Source organism: Helianthus annuus, chromosome 13 (assembly GCF_002127325.2).
Source record: "Helianthus annuus cultivar XRQ/B chromosome 13, HanXRQr2.0-SUNRISE, whole genome shotgun sequence".
Taxonomy (NCBI): domain Eukaryota; kingdom Viridiplantae; phylum Streptophyta; class Magnoliopsida; order Asterales; family Asteraceae; genus Helianthus; species Helianthus annuus.
This window is the reverse complement of record NC_035445.2, coordinates 109,769,421-109,787,581: the sequence shown is the minus strand read 5'-3', so window position 1 is coordinate 109,787,581 and position 18,161 is coordinate 109,769,421. Positions and strand designations below refer to the sequence as shown.

At 39.0% G+C, this 18,161-nt stretch overlaps 1 protein-coding gene across 1 annotated transcript; it reads right to left on the bottom strand.

Annotated features, from left to right (window-relative positions):
• Nucleotides 1-406: 406 nt before the first annotated feature.
• On the bottom strand, nt 407-1,030 carry LOC110901516. Its single transcript, XM_022148341.1, has one exon. It carries the CDS (start codon nt 1,028-1,030, stop codon nt 407-409), a length of 624 nt encoding a protein of 207 aa, XP_022004033.1.
• Nucleotides 1,031-18,161: the final 17,131 nt, after the last annotated feature.

Sequence of the window (18,161 nt, the reverse complement as noted above, 5' to 3'; positions counted from 1 at the left end):
ACAAGGTGTTTGCTAATTTGCGTTTAGAACTCGATTTGGAACGGATTTGGGGCTTCAATTTGCAGATTTTAGTGTGAAGCTAGGGTTTGGAGAATACGTTTGTCGCCCCCCTTTCCTCTTGTTCGACCATACACACCCACAAATGGTGTGTTTGGTGAATTTTGTTACTAATCAGGTTTTAACTTTCGTTCTTTGGCAATTTTAGTCCCTCACTTATCATTTAGCTTTAAATACTAGTGTTTTAACCAAGTGTAAGTTATTTCAAGACTTGTAATTTTAATTAGGTTAAAATTTCTAGTTGGTTAATTCTTGTTTATTAAATCTTTAAATTTCTAATATAAAGATTTATATTTTCGGGGTGTTACAAGTCCACCCCCCTTAAAAGGGTTTCGTCCCCGAAACCGAATTACGTACCAAATAAAGTAGGGTAAAGCCGTTGCATCTCTTCTTCGGATTCCCATGTGGTATCAGCACCCTTCCTGTGTTCCCATTTGACCCTTACTTGATTGATCTCTTTATTTCTTAAGGCTTTTACCTTACGATCCAAAATCGCAATGGGCTTTAGTACATAGTTTAATCTGTCGTCCACCTTGATGTCATCGTAGTGGATATAAGTTGACTCATCCGCTAGACATTTTCGAAGATGTGACACGTGAAATGTGCTATGAATTCCGCTTAGTTCCTCTGGTAGTTCAAGGCGATAAGCTACCTTTCCTACCCGTTCGATAATCGTAAACGGTCCAATAAATGTTGGGCTCAGTTTCCCTTTCTTTCTAAACCGAATAACTCCTTTCCATGGGGACACTTTGAAAATGACTTTGTCACCGACTTGAAATTCAATTGGCCTTCTCCGTTTATCAGCGTACGACTTTTGTCGGTCTTGAGCTGTTTTTAAGTGAGCTCGGACCATGTCGATTTTCTCATTCGTAGTTCGGATTATGTCCGTGGGTGCTAGTCCGCGTGGACCCACTTCCCCCCAACATACCGGAGTTCGACACTTTCTCCCATATAACATTTCATACGGAGCCATTCTAATGCTCGCGTGGTAAATGTTGTTGTAAGAAAACACGACTAAGAGTAGATGGACATCCCAACTGCCTCCAAAGTCGATTATACATGCCCGCAGCATATCTTCCAACGTTTGTATCGTTCTTTCACTCTGTCCATCCGTCTGAGGATGGTACGCAGTGCTGATGAACAATTTAGTTCCCATTTGTTCTTGGAAATCTTGCCAGAATTTTGAAGTGAATCGGGTATCCCTATCGGACACGATGGATACCGGTACTCCATGACGTGATATTATCTCGTTCGTGTAAACTTCTGACATCTTTTCTGACGTATAAGTCTCACGAATTGGAATGAAGTGGGCACGTTTCGTCAATCTATCCACGACTACCCATATAGCATCGAACCCGCGGTTCGTCTTTGGCAGTTTGGTTAATAGGTCCATCGTAATATGTTCCCATTTCCAAACTGGGATTTCTAACGGTTGGAGTTTACCGTATGGTTTTTGGTGTTTCGCCTTGACTTGTAGACATGTTAAACACTTTTTCACGTATCTCGCGGTGTCTCGTTTCATTCCGGGCCACCAATAGTTTTGTTTCAAGTCATTACACATCTTGGTCGCTCCTGGATGAATGGAATAACGGGATTTATGAGCTTCATCAAGTAGAAGCTTTTTAACTCCACATGTGTTAGGGACCCAAATTCTATTGAAACGAGTCTTCAAGCCGTGACTGCCTATCTCGAGGTCTTTAACTTGGCCGATAATCCTTTCCTTTTTCCAATTTTCCGTCTTTACAGCTTCATCATGTGCTCCTCGGATTTGTTCTAATAAACCCGAGGTCACAATAAGCTGTAATGATAGTACTCGTATTGGGGTATAATCTGCCTTTCTGCTCTACGCATCAGCCACCACATTGGCTTTCCCGGGATGGTAGTGTATTTCACAGTCGAAATCCTTGACCGTTTCCAACCACCGCCTTTGTCTCATGTTTAATTCTTTCTGATCGAAGAAATATTTCAAGCTTTTGTGGTCGGTAAAGATTGTACATTTTACCCCATATAAGTAATGCCTCCATATTTTTAAAGTAAACACTACTGCTGCCAGTTCTAAGTCATGAGTTGGGTATTTCTTTTCATGAATCTTCAATTGCCCCGAGGCGTAGGCGATAACCTTGCCTCGTTGCATTAAAACACACCCAAGCCCCGAATGCGACGCATTCGAGTAAACCACCATGTCATCAACCCCTTCCGGTAATGATAACACTGGAGCGTGGGTCAACTTTTCCTTGAGTGTTTGGAAGGCTTCCTCTTGCTTGATGCCCCATACAAACTTCTCCTCCTTGCGAGTTAATTTGGTCAAGGGTAAAGCAATTCTGGAGAAATCTTGTATGAATCTCCGATAATATCCCGCGAGCCCTAAAAAGCTTCTGATCTCAGAGGGATTTCTTGGAGGATTCCAATTTGACACTGCTTCTACTTTTGATGGATCCACTAGTACTCCATTGGCACTAATAATATGCCCAAGAAACTGCACCTCACGTAACCAGAAGGCGCACTTTGAGAATTTTGCATATAGCCTTTCTCGTCTGAGTGTCTCTAACACTTCTTGCAAATGATGTACATGTTCTGCTTCATTCTTCGAGTACACCAAAATGTCATCGATAAAGACAATTACTAACTTATCCAGCATAGGTTTGCAAATCCGGTTCATGAGGTCCATGAAAGCCGCGGGTGCATTAGTCAACCCAAAGGGCATTACAAGGAACTCATAATGCCCGTACCACGTACGAAATGCCGTATTCGGTACATCTTCCTCCTTGACTTTCAATTGGTGATAACCCGATCTAAGATCTATCTTGGAGAACCAACTTGCTCCCTGTAGCTGGTCGAACAAATCATCGATTATTGGGAGTGGGTATCGATTCTTCACCGTGAGTTTGTTTAACTCTCAGTAATCAATACACATGCGCATACTGCCGTCCTTCTTTTTCACGAATAAAACTGGTGCGCCCCACGGAGACACACTCGGTCGGATAAACCCCTTGTCGAGCAATTCTTGGATTTGAGACATCAATTCTTGTAATTCCGACGGCGCAACTCGATACGGCGCCCTGGCCACGGGTTTTGCGCCCGGAATCAACTCGAATCCGAACTGCACCTCCCGTTCTGGTGGTATCCCCGATAGTTCTTCCGGGAATACATCTTCATAATCACGTACCACAGGTACATCTCCAATTTTGAGGGGTTATTTTTCCGTTTCTAGCATTGAGCATATCATCGGGGTTATTTTATGGGCTTCTAGCATTGAGCATATCATCGGGTTACCTCCTTTTTCGCCGTATATCGTAACTTGCTTTCCGCTAGGAGAAGTCAGTTTTATTTCCTTTCGGAAACAAACCACCTTCGCATGGTATCGGGATAACCAATCCATCCCCACGATCACTTGGAATTCTCCCATCGACATCGGGATCAAGTCTATTGTGTATTCTCCATCATCAATGCTCATTTTACAATTTTCACATACATCACAAACAATAAAGCTCTTGTTATTACCTATCTCTACTTCTAAAGGCATAGGTAATTTTGTTAAAACAAATGAAGGATGCCGAATAAATCCATATGAAATAAAGGATTTATTCGCACCCGTATCAAATAACACGCGTGCGGGAATCGAGTTTACAGTATATATACCAGAGACCACGTCAGGTTCGACCTTTGCTTCAGCAGCGGTCAATTGGAAAGATCTTGCTTTTGCTTTCGGGGCTTCACCTTTCGAGTCTTGCCCATCTTTCTTTCCAACCAGTTCCGGGCATTCCGATCTTTTGTGACCCATTCGGTAACAGTTGTAACAAACAGTCACTTTCTCCGGACATGATATAGCCATGTGTCCCGTTTTTCGACATATGGGACAAGGCTTATCTTTGAAGCGACATTCGCCCTTATGACTCTTCCCACAAATTTTGCAACTTGGTGTACTACCTTTTGTATCCGACTTCTTTGCTGTTTCATTCATTCGTGCTTTCTTGGTAGGGCTTGGATTCACATCTTGTGCCCTTCGTTCACCCCGTTCTATGCTCTTTTTCAGTTCGATCTCCCTTTCCCGAGCAGCATTGACGATCTTGGTAAGGGTCTCGTACTTTGAAGGGGTTATGAACTCTCTATACTCTGCACTCAGCATGTTATGGTAATAGTAGACCTTTTGTTCTTCATTCGTAACCAAATCATCACAGAACTTCATCTTGTCCATAAACATCCCCGTGATCTTGTCTATGGATTCACCCTTGTGTCAGAGTTGCATGAACTCTTCCTTGATTCTATTTATGATCTCTTTGGGACTATGGTGTTTAAGAAACGGCGTCTTAAACTCCTCCCATGTCATGGCCTTAGCCGCTTCACTTCCAATCTCTTTCTTTTTGTTATCCCACCAGTCTTTCGCTTGACCTCTTAATTGACCCGTACCGTAGGCTACGTAGTCATTTTCATCACAATGAGTTCTCTCGAATACTCCTTCGATATCACTTAGCCATCGTTGGCACACAATTGGATCACCCTCTCCATTATATATGGGTGGTTTACATGCCATGAATTCCTTGTATGAACAAGGCTTTCGTCCTCCAGGTTTTTCCTTTGTTAGATTTGTATTATCCTCTAACTTCTTGATTCTCTCCTCTACTAATGATAAAACTGTATTTTGAATTTTATCAATAAAGCCCGACAAACTGTTTTCGATTGCCTTTCCAACCTCTTCGGCAATTACTACTCTCATTTGTTCGGTGATTCTTGGCACCGCATCATCACCTCCGTCCGCCATCTTTATTACTGAAATGTTTACGTAGATAGTTAAACATTCCATTTATAACACATGCTTTACTTGTTTTGATTCAATCAAGTTCCCAACTTGATTCAATCATTCTTGTTTCATGCATTTCTTGTGTTTGAGTGAGATCACACACTCTTTACATGCATAATTTATTTATGATATAATTCTATATTTTCTAAATCTATTTAAACTATTAAATCTTACCGGATACTTGATCAAGCTTGAACGAACACTTTATTGGCAACCTTGAGCTCTGATTACCAACTTGTAAGACCCAGCTATTTTTATACTAGAATTAATAACATAAGACCTTGCATTCCATGCTAAATTTGGAGTTTACAAAAACTTTCAAGACTTGAAACCCATGACTATACATAACATTCACAATAATAACCTACGAAACCATATTCAAGACAAAATCTATAATTGTTTACATAATTTTATAACAAAAGAACAAGTGCGGAAGCGTTTGTTTCAGTGTTCGGTTCGGATACTTATGCTTGATCATCACCCTTCTACTAGAAAACCTCAAAAACTGAACATTTTAGACCAATGTTAGTATTAAGGTCTTTGGATAATAATATAATCAAAATGGTGTTTGAAGACCAATTAACATAACCAAGAATAATGAAATTCAGTTTTTGGAACTGGGTGTTACCGTAACTTACGGTAGTCACCGTAAGTTACGGTGGCTCCTGAAAGTTTGTGACCTGCCGTAAGGCAGGAGGATCCTACCGTAGCAACTTGTTGACTACCGTAAGTTACGGTATCACCGTAACTTACGGTAGTCACTGTACATGTTTTCTTGCTTTGTTGTTGTTGTCTTTCTATTCCTGTTTTGCAGTAAATTAATCTTATACATGATTATCACCTAACCAAGGTTAGGATACTCATGTTCTAATTATTACCCGCTATCATGTTTCGCTTTTCCCATGAGGGGTCGCTTACACAATAATCTACGTGTTTAAATCTAAGGCTTCGTGTTTGTCAAACTACACTACTTGACATGTTTACCAAATCAGAACCTTAACTCTTGTATTAGGAGTTAAGTTTCTTAACTAGCTTAGCGTGTCCGTTACATGGCTTACGCTTGGTTTATAAACATTCGTCAAGTTTACTCTCAAACTTGTTTTGACCCGTTTGGATGACGGAATTTAGGCACCAATCAAGGTATTTCAAGAATCCTTTTTCTATCACATGTTTTGACCCATTTTTACTTGTTTGAGATGCAAAGTCACTTTCGTGACGTATTGGTCTATCTTGTTTACCATGCTTTATACCACGACATAAAACAAATAAATAATCTTAATGTAACGAAACAGAAATTTCGTACCTTTAGAGCACGCCCTTCCCTCGTGAATTCCCTTCGGCTTGTCCGCTTGATGATCCGGACTCTTTGCCTAGAAAATTCAGTTTACAACTTGTTTAGAATTCTTTTCATGACCATCATCACATCATTATGAGCCATGATCAAATCTGCCTTTTCATCCTATTCTAACATTTAAATCTTCACTTAGGCATTTCAACAAACACCTAACGGGTCAGATTTTTCTACAATCAATACCAAGTTCATGACTTGCAATTTATCATCTAATTTCACTTTAATTTGTAAATTTTACATACATCTTGACATCAATATTTCTGAATTTACTTTACCAATTTAGATTTTGCTAGAACAAGAGTCATAATTCTAGCATTGACCAAGTTTCCTTCGAGTTCATTTGTCTCCTACATGTAAACCCCAAACCTTACAAACATGATGCAAAGCATTGACAAGGAATCACCTAGGGTTTAACTCTAGACATCAAATTACTTCGAGATTCATTCATGCATCACATATCAAGGCTCAATTTCAGTTTTTCACAATTAACCTAGAATTCGTGATGGATCAAAATACCAAGATTTTACATACCTTTTGATCCTTACAACAAGGTGTTTGCTAATTTGCGTTTAGAACTCGATTTGGAACGGATTTGGGGCTTCAATTTGCAGATTTTAGTGTGAAGCTAGGGTTTGGAGAATACCCTTGTCGCCCCCCTTTCCTCTTGTTCGACCAGACACACCCACAAATGGTGTGTTTGGTGAGTTTTGTTACTAATCAACTTTTAACTTTCGTTCTTTGGCAATTTTAGTCCCTCACTTATGATTTAGTTTTAAATACTAGTGTTTTAACCAAGTGTAAGTTATTTCAAGACTTGTAATTTTAACTAGGTTAAAATTTCTAGTTGGTTAATTCTTGTTTATTAAATCTTTAAATTTCTAATATAAAGATTTATATTTCGGGGTGTTACATGTAATTTGATGACCTCGTTTTTAACCACTTCTTGGACGTTTAGATTTACTCTACGTTGTGGTTGTATTACCGATTTGTAGTCATCATTCATTAAAATTTTGTGCGTGCACATGGAAGGACTTATTCCTTTAATATCTACAAGCTTCCATGTGATCGTATTTTTGTGATTTTTCAAAAGTGTAACTAATTTTTCTTTTTCTAAACTACTTAATTTTGACAAAATAATTATAGGTGATTTACCATCTTTGTCTAGAAAAGCATATTACAAACCTTTCGGAAGTTCCTTGAGCTCAAGAGGTGGGTGTTTTGGAGACTCCTTATTTGGTTGCTCATTTTTATCAAGAACCATAAAAGTTTGTTCTACGGCGACCTCTTCTTCAACAAAGTGGTCAATCTATTCACTTGTATCGGGTGGTTCATCTTCATCTTCAATTAGGGGGTCGTTATTGCCGAATGGATATTTCATTGAACGCTCAAGATCGACACTTTTTTTAAATGCCCCTAATTGAATAGATAGATTGTTGTGCTTCCAGTTTTTCAAAGCTTCGTGTGTTTTTACAAAAGGTCGTCCCAACACTAGAGGAGCGTCATCAAGGATGACAAAGTCTAGGATTACCATTTGATTTGTTTGGACCAAAACATCCTCAACTACCCCTATTGACTTTATCATTTTCCGATTAGATAAAAAAATGGGTATTTGAAGTGGAGAAAAATCACTAATACTTAATTTTTCGAAAATGTAGTTTGGCATTATATTAACGCAAAGATCTTTATCAATTGTTATATTACTAATAAAGGAGTTTTGAAAAAAACATGGAACCGGTGTAATGTTAATTTCAAATGGGTCTTCTTTTATTAGAGTAGTTTGATCATTTGTTAAGTTAATGCTTACCGTTTCGTCAATTTTAGTGTTAGTGTTTAACTCTTTTAAAAACTTAGCATGAGTGGGTATTAAACAATGGTTTTCAAAAGAAGGTGACAAGAGATTAATTTCTTTAAAATTAGACTCTTCTAGAATTTTAACGTTGTCAGACTCACCTTTTTTGTTGTTTAACTCATGTGTCGGCTTTTCACTTATTTGTTCTTCCATATTCACATTTTCAACTATCTCTTCTTTATTACAAGTTAATTCTTCCCTTGCGCGGGACTCCTCTTCCCTTGCGCGGGACTCGTTTATGCAACGTTCGATAGTTTTAATGTGTTCTATTATCTTATCGGTTATGTCGGTGATAGAAAAAGGATCGGGATCCTCAAAGCTTGAATTCGGAAGTTCGATCCTTGGCTCCTCATATTACTCATATGAAGTAGATGGTTCACACCATTGTTCCTCATTGTAAGTATATGATGGATAAGGGTCGTAACTTTGTTCTTCATAATACTTATATGAGGTGGCTTGTTCACGCCATGGTTCCTCATAATAAGTATATGAAGGTGATGGCTCATATCTTGGTTCCTCAAAGTATGAGTATGAAGGCCCATACCTTGGTTCATCAAAATATGAGTATGAGGGAGAAGGTTCATACCTTTGGTCTTCATAGGATGTATATGAAGTCGATGGCTCGTACCTTGGCTCCTCATAATAGGTGTATGAAGTGGATGGTTGAAATAAGTCACAATATTGTACCGAGTGCGGGTCACCACAAATGGTGCAATAGTCTTCCCTATAATCATCCTCCTCATAGGTATAGTTGTAGCCTCCTGAGTATTGATCCATAAGAATCACTCAGCAGACCACAACAGAGTCTCGAGACCAGAAAACAAAAATAAAACGGAAACAGAGGTTGGACACGACCCGTGTATAGCATCTGTATCTGGGCGTTTGAATTAAAGTGACTGGTTTTGTGCAGCACGGGGGCGTGTTCAGTGAGCACGGCCCCGTGTTCAGACTCTGTTTTTGGGTGTGTATAAAAAATTGCAGCATGGCCCCGTGTTCAATGAGCACGGCCCGTGTTCAGCTTACTGTAAATGAAAAACTAACTAAAATGTAGAAAAATGTGTGCGCGTTTTGAAAAGGTTTTGAAAAACTGATTAGGCCGTCGATTTTAAGCTTTCTTAAAATCCTTGTGTCCCCAGCAACGGCGCCAAAAACTTGATGCGCGTGTGGTGTGTTATATTTATATGTATATTTTTAGCCCCTTTTAACCACTTTAGTCAAGTTTTAAATTTATAAAACACGATATTTACTAACACCAAACACACATATGGGCAAGTGCACCAATCGTGAGCGTAGTATAGTGTTGGTAAGATACCGAGGTCGTCTAAGGACACAAGAGCTTTTAATACCGGTTTATCCTCAACGTCTAATCAAATCAAAAGTTTAGAAAAAGGTTTTAAACTAGAAACTAAAAAACTAAAAAAAAATGCTGAAAATAAAAATAAAATAAAAACAAAATAAAAACTGATAGACAAGATGAATCACTTGGATCCGACTCACCTTTAGTGTAACCTTTGATTATTTCCGCACTTTAGCACTTTTTAAGAGATTATCTTAGTTATTGTAGTAGGCCCCTCTTTTGAAGGTGACGTTACCCTCAACCCAGTAGTTTGAGTCAGCAAGAATACAGTCCTAAAGGGATGGATTATTGAAAGATAATTAATTAAGTTATTAATGCATAATGTGGTAGGCCCCTCTTTTGAAGGTGACGTTACCCTCGGCTAAGTAGTTTGAGTCAGCAGGGATACAATCCTAAGTAGTCGGGTTAATATATTAATAGTAGTTTACATATGAGGAGATCCAGAAATTCCGACCCCCGCCATCCAATACCAGTGGGTATTGAAGGAGATCCTACTAAGCTTGACCCAGGTCCTTGCAGGATCTATACACTAAACAAGGCAAGACTCTTACCAAACCATTCCCTTAACCCCCGACCAGGTAGCCAACATATCTCCAAATAGACCGTGGAGATATGAATGGTGTGAATCTTTTATTTTATATAGACAGTAAAATAACGCCAAGACACCACGGACAAATGATAAGGAAGACTTACCTTCAACATAAGAAACTAGTTATTAAAGTCATTAATACATAACCAAATAAAAAGTGCGAAAAGATTAAAAATAAAAAGTATTACACTAAATGCTTGTCTTCACCAAGTGATGTAAGAGACTTAGGCAAACATGGCCTTTGATTGTCAAGAACTCTTACGATCAATCTTGGATCCCGAGACCACTACACACACTCTATGATGGATGATGGATGATGGTGGTGGATGATGGTGTTGTGGTGGTGGTGGAGTGTGGGTGAAGTGTGAGAGAGATGGTTTGCCATGGGATGATTTGCAAGTGAGCCAAGCACCCCTATTTATAGCCTGCACAGAAGCCCGGACATGGCCCCGTGTCCATTGGGCACGGCCCCGTGTCCACCCATCTTCTCTTTCTTCATTAATTGCAGTTTGTCTGCATTAGTTGACCACGCCCCCGTGTCCGCTGGGCACGACCCCGTGTGCAGAAGCGTATCTGTACTATCAAGATTTCCCTAGATTCTGCGAATCTTAGAGTTGACCATGGCCCCGTGTCCGCTGGGCACGACCCCGTGGTGGGTGTTAGAAGCTTCTACAACTTTGTCTTTTCTGCAGACACTTGGGCACGCCCCCGTGTTCAGTGGACACGGGGCGTGTTCCCCTCAATATCATCTAGCTAGGGCTTAGGTGTCATTATTCACCAGTTTAGGCTTGACACGTGGACAACACGTGTCCCTAGGCGTGTCCGGAAAGTTACTAGGATTTCGCGACCCACGATAGGTCTTTGTTAGTCTGTCGCAGCCCGCGACAGACATGAAATTATTTTTTTTCCTTTTTCATGCTGAATATTGTTATGAAAGTTCGGGGTTTTGGTTACAGAGTGTTTTGGGACATTTTTTAGGGTTGTTATATCCTCCCTACCTTGTTTTAAATCTCGTCCTCGAGATTCATTGGAATAAGTAAGGATACTTTCGTTTCAACTCGTATTCTAATTCCATTTCACCTTGACCAGAACTTATCTCTTCTGCTTGAGATTCTTAATCTTTCTATCTTCAATTTGTATTGGCTTTTCCACAAACTTAAGCTTTTCATTTACCTCTCTGTCTTGGAGAGGTACTACTAAGGATTCATCGGCTAAACATTTTTTTAGATTACATACATGAAATACATCATGTACTCCTGCCATTTCTTCAAGTAATTGTAGCAAATAAGCTACTAGTTCTATTCATATGATAATTTCAAAGGGTCCAATGTATCCTGGGCTTAGCTTTCCCTACTTACCAAATTTGACAACTCCTTTCCATGGTGAGACATTTTATAGTACTTTGTCTCCGATTTGAAACTCTAATGGCCGGCTTACACCTGTTATCTTCATAACTCTTTTGATGGTTTCGTGTTGTTTTCAGTCTTTCCTTTATTTGAATTATTTTGTCAGTCGTTTCTTGCACAATTTTGGTCCTGACAATTGCTTTTCTCCTATTTCAGCCCAGCATACAGGTGTTCGGCATTTCCGTCCATAGAGTGCTTCAAATGGTGCAACATTAATGCTTGTATGATAACTATTGTTGTAAGAAAATTCTATTCATAGTAAGTGATTATCCCAAATTCCTCCAAAGTCTATCACACATGCTCTGAGCATGTCTTCCATGGTCTGAATCGTCCTTTCACTTTGTCCATCTGTTTGAGCATGTACTTAGATTTAATCTAGTTCGCATAGTTTTTTAAAAACTTGTCCAGAAATGAGAAGTAAAATGACTATTTCTGTCGGACACAATAGATAAAGGGATTCCATGTAGTGAGACTATTTTATCCACATACAGCTTAGCTAATTGTTCCATACTAAAAGTTTCCTTCATCGGTAAGAAATGTTGAGATTTAGTTAATCTATCCACAATCACTCAGATTGTGTCGTTACATTTTCGTGTCTTGGGTAATTTGGTAACAAAATCCATTGTTTTCAATTCCTATTTCCAAATTGGCATTTCCAATTGCTGAAGTAACCCCGAAGGCCCGATGTTCAGCTTTAAATTGTGACTAAGTTAAACACTTAGCAACATAACTTGCTATGTCCTTTTTCATTTCTATCCACCAAAAGTTTTTCCTTAGATCTTGATACATTGTGACAAACGGTGATTTACGGCTCTTAATTACGTGATTAACAGGTGATTAAAGTGATAATAAATAGTGTTTACAACGCAACTTAACTTAATTAGGCCTTTGGAGTGCCTAGGAATGTTTATTCGACTTTACAGTACGCGTATGAAGATTCGCGTGGAATCTGCAGAACATCAAACGGCAACGAACTGACACCGTACGAAATACTGACAACGCCGACAAGTACGAATCTTATATGAGTATTTTGTGTTTATAAATTTAGTTTTAGTAATTTATCGTGCTTCCGAACGACACAAAACGCAGACGTGAACGAAGAACGCGAAAACAGTAACGCACCGACAAACAACGACGAAACGGAAGCACCGGACTTGAATTTCATCTCGATATTAATATATTTTGATATATTTAGCTTCGTTTTTAATTTTTATTATCCGTCGTTGAAAACGGATTAAAAACGACGAAACTACGCAGTTTACGCATTTTTTACGAGACCGACGAACGTACGCGATTAATAACTAATACCGACACTATTTTATATATTTTTAATCAAAGATTATGTTTTACGACGTTACGAAGTGTTCGGGTTGCGAAAACGGGTCTTGTAGGAAATACGGGCCACGTACACACGAGAATTGGGCTTGTGGGCCTTGGGCCCAAGCCCAAAACTCACAAGATCTAACCTGTATATATATAAGACTTTAATGTCTTATAGTTCTCATTGCACTCAAACAAACAGACAACACACACACACCCACGTATCGCTCTCTCTCTTTCTCCGGGAAACAGTTCTTGCTGACAAGTACGAATCTTAAGAGGTGATCTCCGGTTCAGATTTGGTGCAGCAGGTTCAAGTTATGGTTTGTTGCGGGTCTCGGCTCAGATCAGGTTCGGGTCGGTCAACAGCTTCGGTTCGGGTCAACTCAGCTCACGGGCCAACTCAACTCGGGTTAACCCGGTTAACTCGGTTAACTCTGTTAACCCGGTTGACTCGGTCAACTCACTGAGTCAACTCGGTCAAACTCAGCGAGTCAACTCGGTTGACTCGGTAACCCAGTCAACTTTTGCGGCGTTCGAAACGAAGAGTGGTAATGTTTAACGGCGAATTAACTTGAATTTATATAGTTTTATTAATTTCGTGAAACGAGCTCGAACCGATTTGGATTAGTATTTAGTTTACATTTTTTCGTTTACAAAAATATATAGATATCGATGATTGAAAAATTGTTGAATTTTGAAAAATAACGACAACTTGTGTTGTCGGGGGCGTCCAAATACAGAGGAAACTCTGGCCGTTTTTCGAGAAAACCCGAAAACATATGTGTTTTTATTAAAAAAAACGAGAACTATCTAAGTTAAACTGTGACACCTGTGTCACTTCAACCATCAAACAAATACCAAACCAATGAAATATTGTATTTCATATTTGGGATTTGTATAAATATGTGTACCATTTGCACATATCAACTCTTGTTATATGCGCCCTGATGCGTAAATATAACCAGTTTAATGCAACAAATACTCCAGAATAGTGACATAGGCTTAACATACCTTAAATAACCTCCACATAACTTAGAAATAAGTTTTAGATGGTTTGGTTTGCCGAAATCAAGTTTGTTCGCTTACATGGACTACATTCGACAAAATGCGAAAGTATGTCGATTTGTACAGTAACAAACATTCCGGAACTTGATCTTAAGTTAAACATACCCTAAATATCCTTTACATAGCTTAGAAATAGGCTTTGAGTGGTTCGGTATGCTAAAATAAACTTTTTGGTCATTCAGGGACTAAAAGCGTCAAAAAGTGCATAAGTTTGCATTTTTGCGCATAACTTACGTTCTGAATACATTTGGACATCCAAAAATTTATGTAAGCATTAAAATATTTTATTTTAGTGTTTGGCATGAGAAAAATCCATTTGTCGCGCAATTTGGATCGTTTTTCGCGCTTATGCGCATTCCGTCGTAATTAAGCGAACATCGTGATCGTACGACCAAACGAACCGACATCTGGCATATTTTTGAGCATGTTTCATGTCCACAATTTAGGCATCATTTTAGGGCCTTAAAGTTGGTTTGACGGGACTTAAACATGTCAAAATGGCTTTAAAACACAACAGGGACTGAAACTGCCATTGTTTTAAAGTTGTTTGCTGATCAGAGTGCCCAGGCGGGCCGCGTGAGCATCTAAAGAACCTTACACGGGCCGTGTGGCCCTCCCAGATATGCAAAAACTGTTTAAACAGCTATTTATATCTGTTATACTCATAAAACCCACTTACAAATGGTTTATAGCAAACAATGGGCTTAATCTAGGGGCTCCAATGGTTTTATAAAACTATGGGTACGATGTGTACGACTGTGATTGAATCTCGGATAACGAGGAACGATCTTAACGGTTCTACTACATCTATAAATAACCCCCCCCCCATGTCTTGCTCAAACTCCACTTGATTTCTGAGATTTTCTCTAAGTTGAAGTGTAAAACACTTCATACCTGAGAAATACTTGGAAAATCAATCTTGCGGGGACCTTTTGTAAGTATTCTTTCGTTCTTTTCATTCGTTTTAGCGTTAAAGTCAAACTTTATTTCACTTTCTGAATTGACCAGTTTATGGTCAATGCGAAGTTCGTTTGAACTTCATAACGTGAGCGTAATCACGATGGTTATAGTCCCTAGTGACTATACCTACAGATTACCACGTTATCTAGGCTCAGTGACAAGTCGTAGTTTCGGCCAAAATGCGCATTCTTGCGTATTTTTTGACCAAACTACTTTTAGGTATCAAAACCGTTTGTTTTGATACCAAACCTGTTTTCTAACCTCGTAAAACATGTTTTAACATGTTTAGCTCGTCACTTTTAGATTTGTGCTTATATATGGTCGTAAGGTAAGCGATCTAAACAATCGCTTATACTTTCAAACCCGACCGTTTGGTCGATCATTAGGATCCGACAAAACACCTTAGGTGACCATAGTTGTATAGGGAATAACCTTCCGAGGTTATACCGTATGGTCACGTCGTTTAAGTAGTCGTAGGGTAAGTAGTATATATATGCCTTAGGAAAATTACCAAAATACCCTTTTTACGCATAAATTCATTTTAAGCATATGTAGCCTAAATTTTGACATCTAAACTGATTAGGCAACTATATTAGACATGTTAAGGCATATAATACTTGTCATACGACTAGTTAGGCGGTCCGAACGCGTTTTACGCGAATGACGCTTTAAAGTAGCATAAGCTACCTAAACGGGTCGTAATGGGTCGTAAGCACTTAGGTTGGGTTTCATTTTAGTATGTGGGTTTTGTTAAACCATATCATATGAGTTCCAATACTCATTTGGTTTACGAAACCTCATACTATCCAATCTCCCGATTTAGGTCCGGTTATTTATGTAGTTATCTATATAGGGTGCCGTTTGATTCTGTGATCCCTCTAGCTTTGCTTGGTTGTTGTTCAAGACTTCTAAGCACCCTCATGTGAGTACATAGTTCCCCTCTTTTACTGTTTTTCAAACATTTTGGGGTGAAACACATGTGCCTACTTGTTACTTTCATGCTTTCCATGTTTTCTTATCATATACTTGGTATGTTCACTAGTACACTATTAATACATGATTTCATTATGTTTTATGCTATGTATGTCCATTTAGTGCATACTTAGTACATTGTTTTACATTGCATCTCTGTTGTATATGTTCTCGTAACATATGGACACATTGTTTTACATCTCTACCTTGTATGTTTACTTAAGCATATTAGGTACATTACTTTCATATAACATGTTTACATTTGGTATAACATTTGGTTTGTACAAACGAGACTTATATACATTCATTAACATTAGCTACGCCACTCGGTAGTAAGTAATGGTACCATAGGACTTAACAAATCCCATTTCTGACATCCTAGATTTGTTTGGATGAAAGGAATGACTGAATTCGATAACATTTCTTTTGGTAACCTTTACTGTTAGGATCTGAGGCTGTCATGATTGTGTTTGTTTGCATAAACCGAATAATCAGAACATATGGAATGATGTAAATGCAGCGGAAATTAGTAGCAAACTTTGTAAACACAACCAAAGGGAAAATAGTTTTTCATAAACAAATGATTCTCATTAGTCGAAAGATTCAAGTCAAAAGATTACATAAATGTTTACATACTAAACTCCCCCTCAGCCTGATACTCCCTGGTTGATCGTACAAGATGAAAGGAGATGAGCAAAAGCTCTAAGCTCAAATAGAACAGTACAGGTACTGCTCTATTTATAGTGCAGATCAAACCACTGAGAATCAAAGCTGACGTCACCAAGAAAGTGACATCTAACCTCCTAACAAACTCTAACCTCTGATCTATACAGACACTGCTTGTGTTAACTACTGCTATTACATTCTATTACAAACAGACTTTAGAAATACTGCTGCAACCTTCTACTGCTGTGAGCCCAGCAGCACTTATCCGGATCAGCAGTGCTTGACTCAAGGCAGTAGATTGAATCAGCAGGACTTGAGTCTTCATCAGATCTTTAATTGAGTAGCAGTTATTGGTCAGCAGTTAGTAAGATCAGCAGATAGGAGGTCATCAGTTGTTGTAATCACTTTCAAGGGGAGAGATATGTATATCAACATCTGCTTATTCTGGATCCACTGAGCTGATCCAGTTTTGGCTTTACATTATCTGTTCCTCTGATAAGGTTCAATCCCAACAATCTCCCCCTGGAAAAGATAATGCAAAACTCTTCATTATTGTGGATATTTTATTGCCTCATCAACAGCTCCCTTATCTGGCCTTTAAATTTCAATTCAAAGTTAAGGGCATCTGTATCTTCATCATCCCTGCTAAGTGGAAGATCAAGGAGATCCTGCAAATCTTCAAGACTCAGGCCAAGAGCTTGTTCCCTTGATATTATCTCACTTCTCCACCAGACCTGAGCAAAGTCAATACGCGGGTCTGTTTGTCAGTTTCCCACTTTTGTATTTTTTAGCCTGGTGGGTTTCTTGGGAGATGCTTATTTGAAGAAGTATTTGGAGAGGCTGGCCGATTCATCACTGGCTGAGCAGTGGTAGCAGAATTTTCTTGTTCAAGTTCTTCTTTTAACGTTCTTAGCAGGCCTTCTTTTACAACAGCATTGCCAGTAAGAATATCTTGAACTGTCTCAACTCCTAACTGGCTTTGTTTCCTCCTTTTGTAAGAGGAAGTACCAGCTGGAGCAGTGGATCTCCTGATTTGCAGCTTTGATGGTTCTATTGAAACCGCTGCTTCAGGGTAGTCAGGTTTTTGAGGGATTTTAGGATCTTTCTTCCTTAATTCCTCCAACCTTCTGTAGGTTGACCTGACCAAATCTTCCTTCCATCTAGCAACTTGTCTTTTGGTTCCGAATTCAGCAACCACCAATTCTTCTTTCATTCTTTTTAGTTCCAACTGCTTTTCAGGTACATTCTTTTTGAACTTTGCCCAATCAGGAGGAGTGTGAGTGACTTTCCTTTTTATCATAACTTGAATTCTGGCTGATTCAGCTTCAAGCTCTGGGATGGTCCACTCTTTGTACATGTGTCTCTCTCCTTTGTATTTCTTGTAAAACATGATGCTTTCAATGTAGTCTTTCTTCAGAGTTTCAGCTGCTCTTTCAGAAATTTGTTGACTAACATTCTTTGCAAAACGTTCCAGGGAGTTGACTTGTGTAAGCAGATATTGGTAGTATCTTGAAACTTCTTTGTCAGATTTCCCTTGTGAGTTTCTCTGTGAGATATCCTCTGCTTGTTCGGCCTTTACTTTCAAATATTCATCAATGTTTTTGGGCCATGGATATCCTTTGATTGAGGGCAAACTCCTTTTGGCAGGGTCATCCTCAGTGTAGAAGGATTTTATCTCTTCTCTGACAGCTTCTAGTTCAAGAGGAAATTGAACACCTGCAGGAGGTAAAGGTTTGTGCATTTGAACATAAGAAAGTGGAACTGGTTT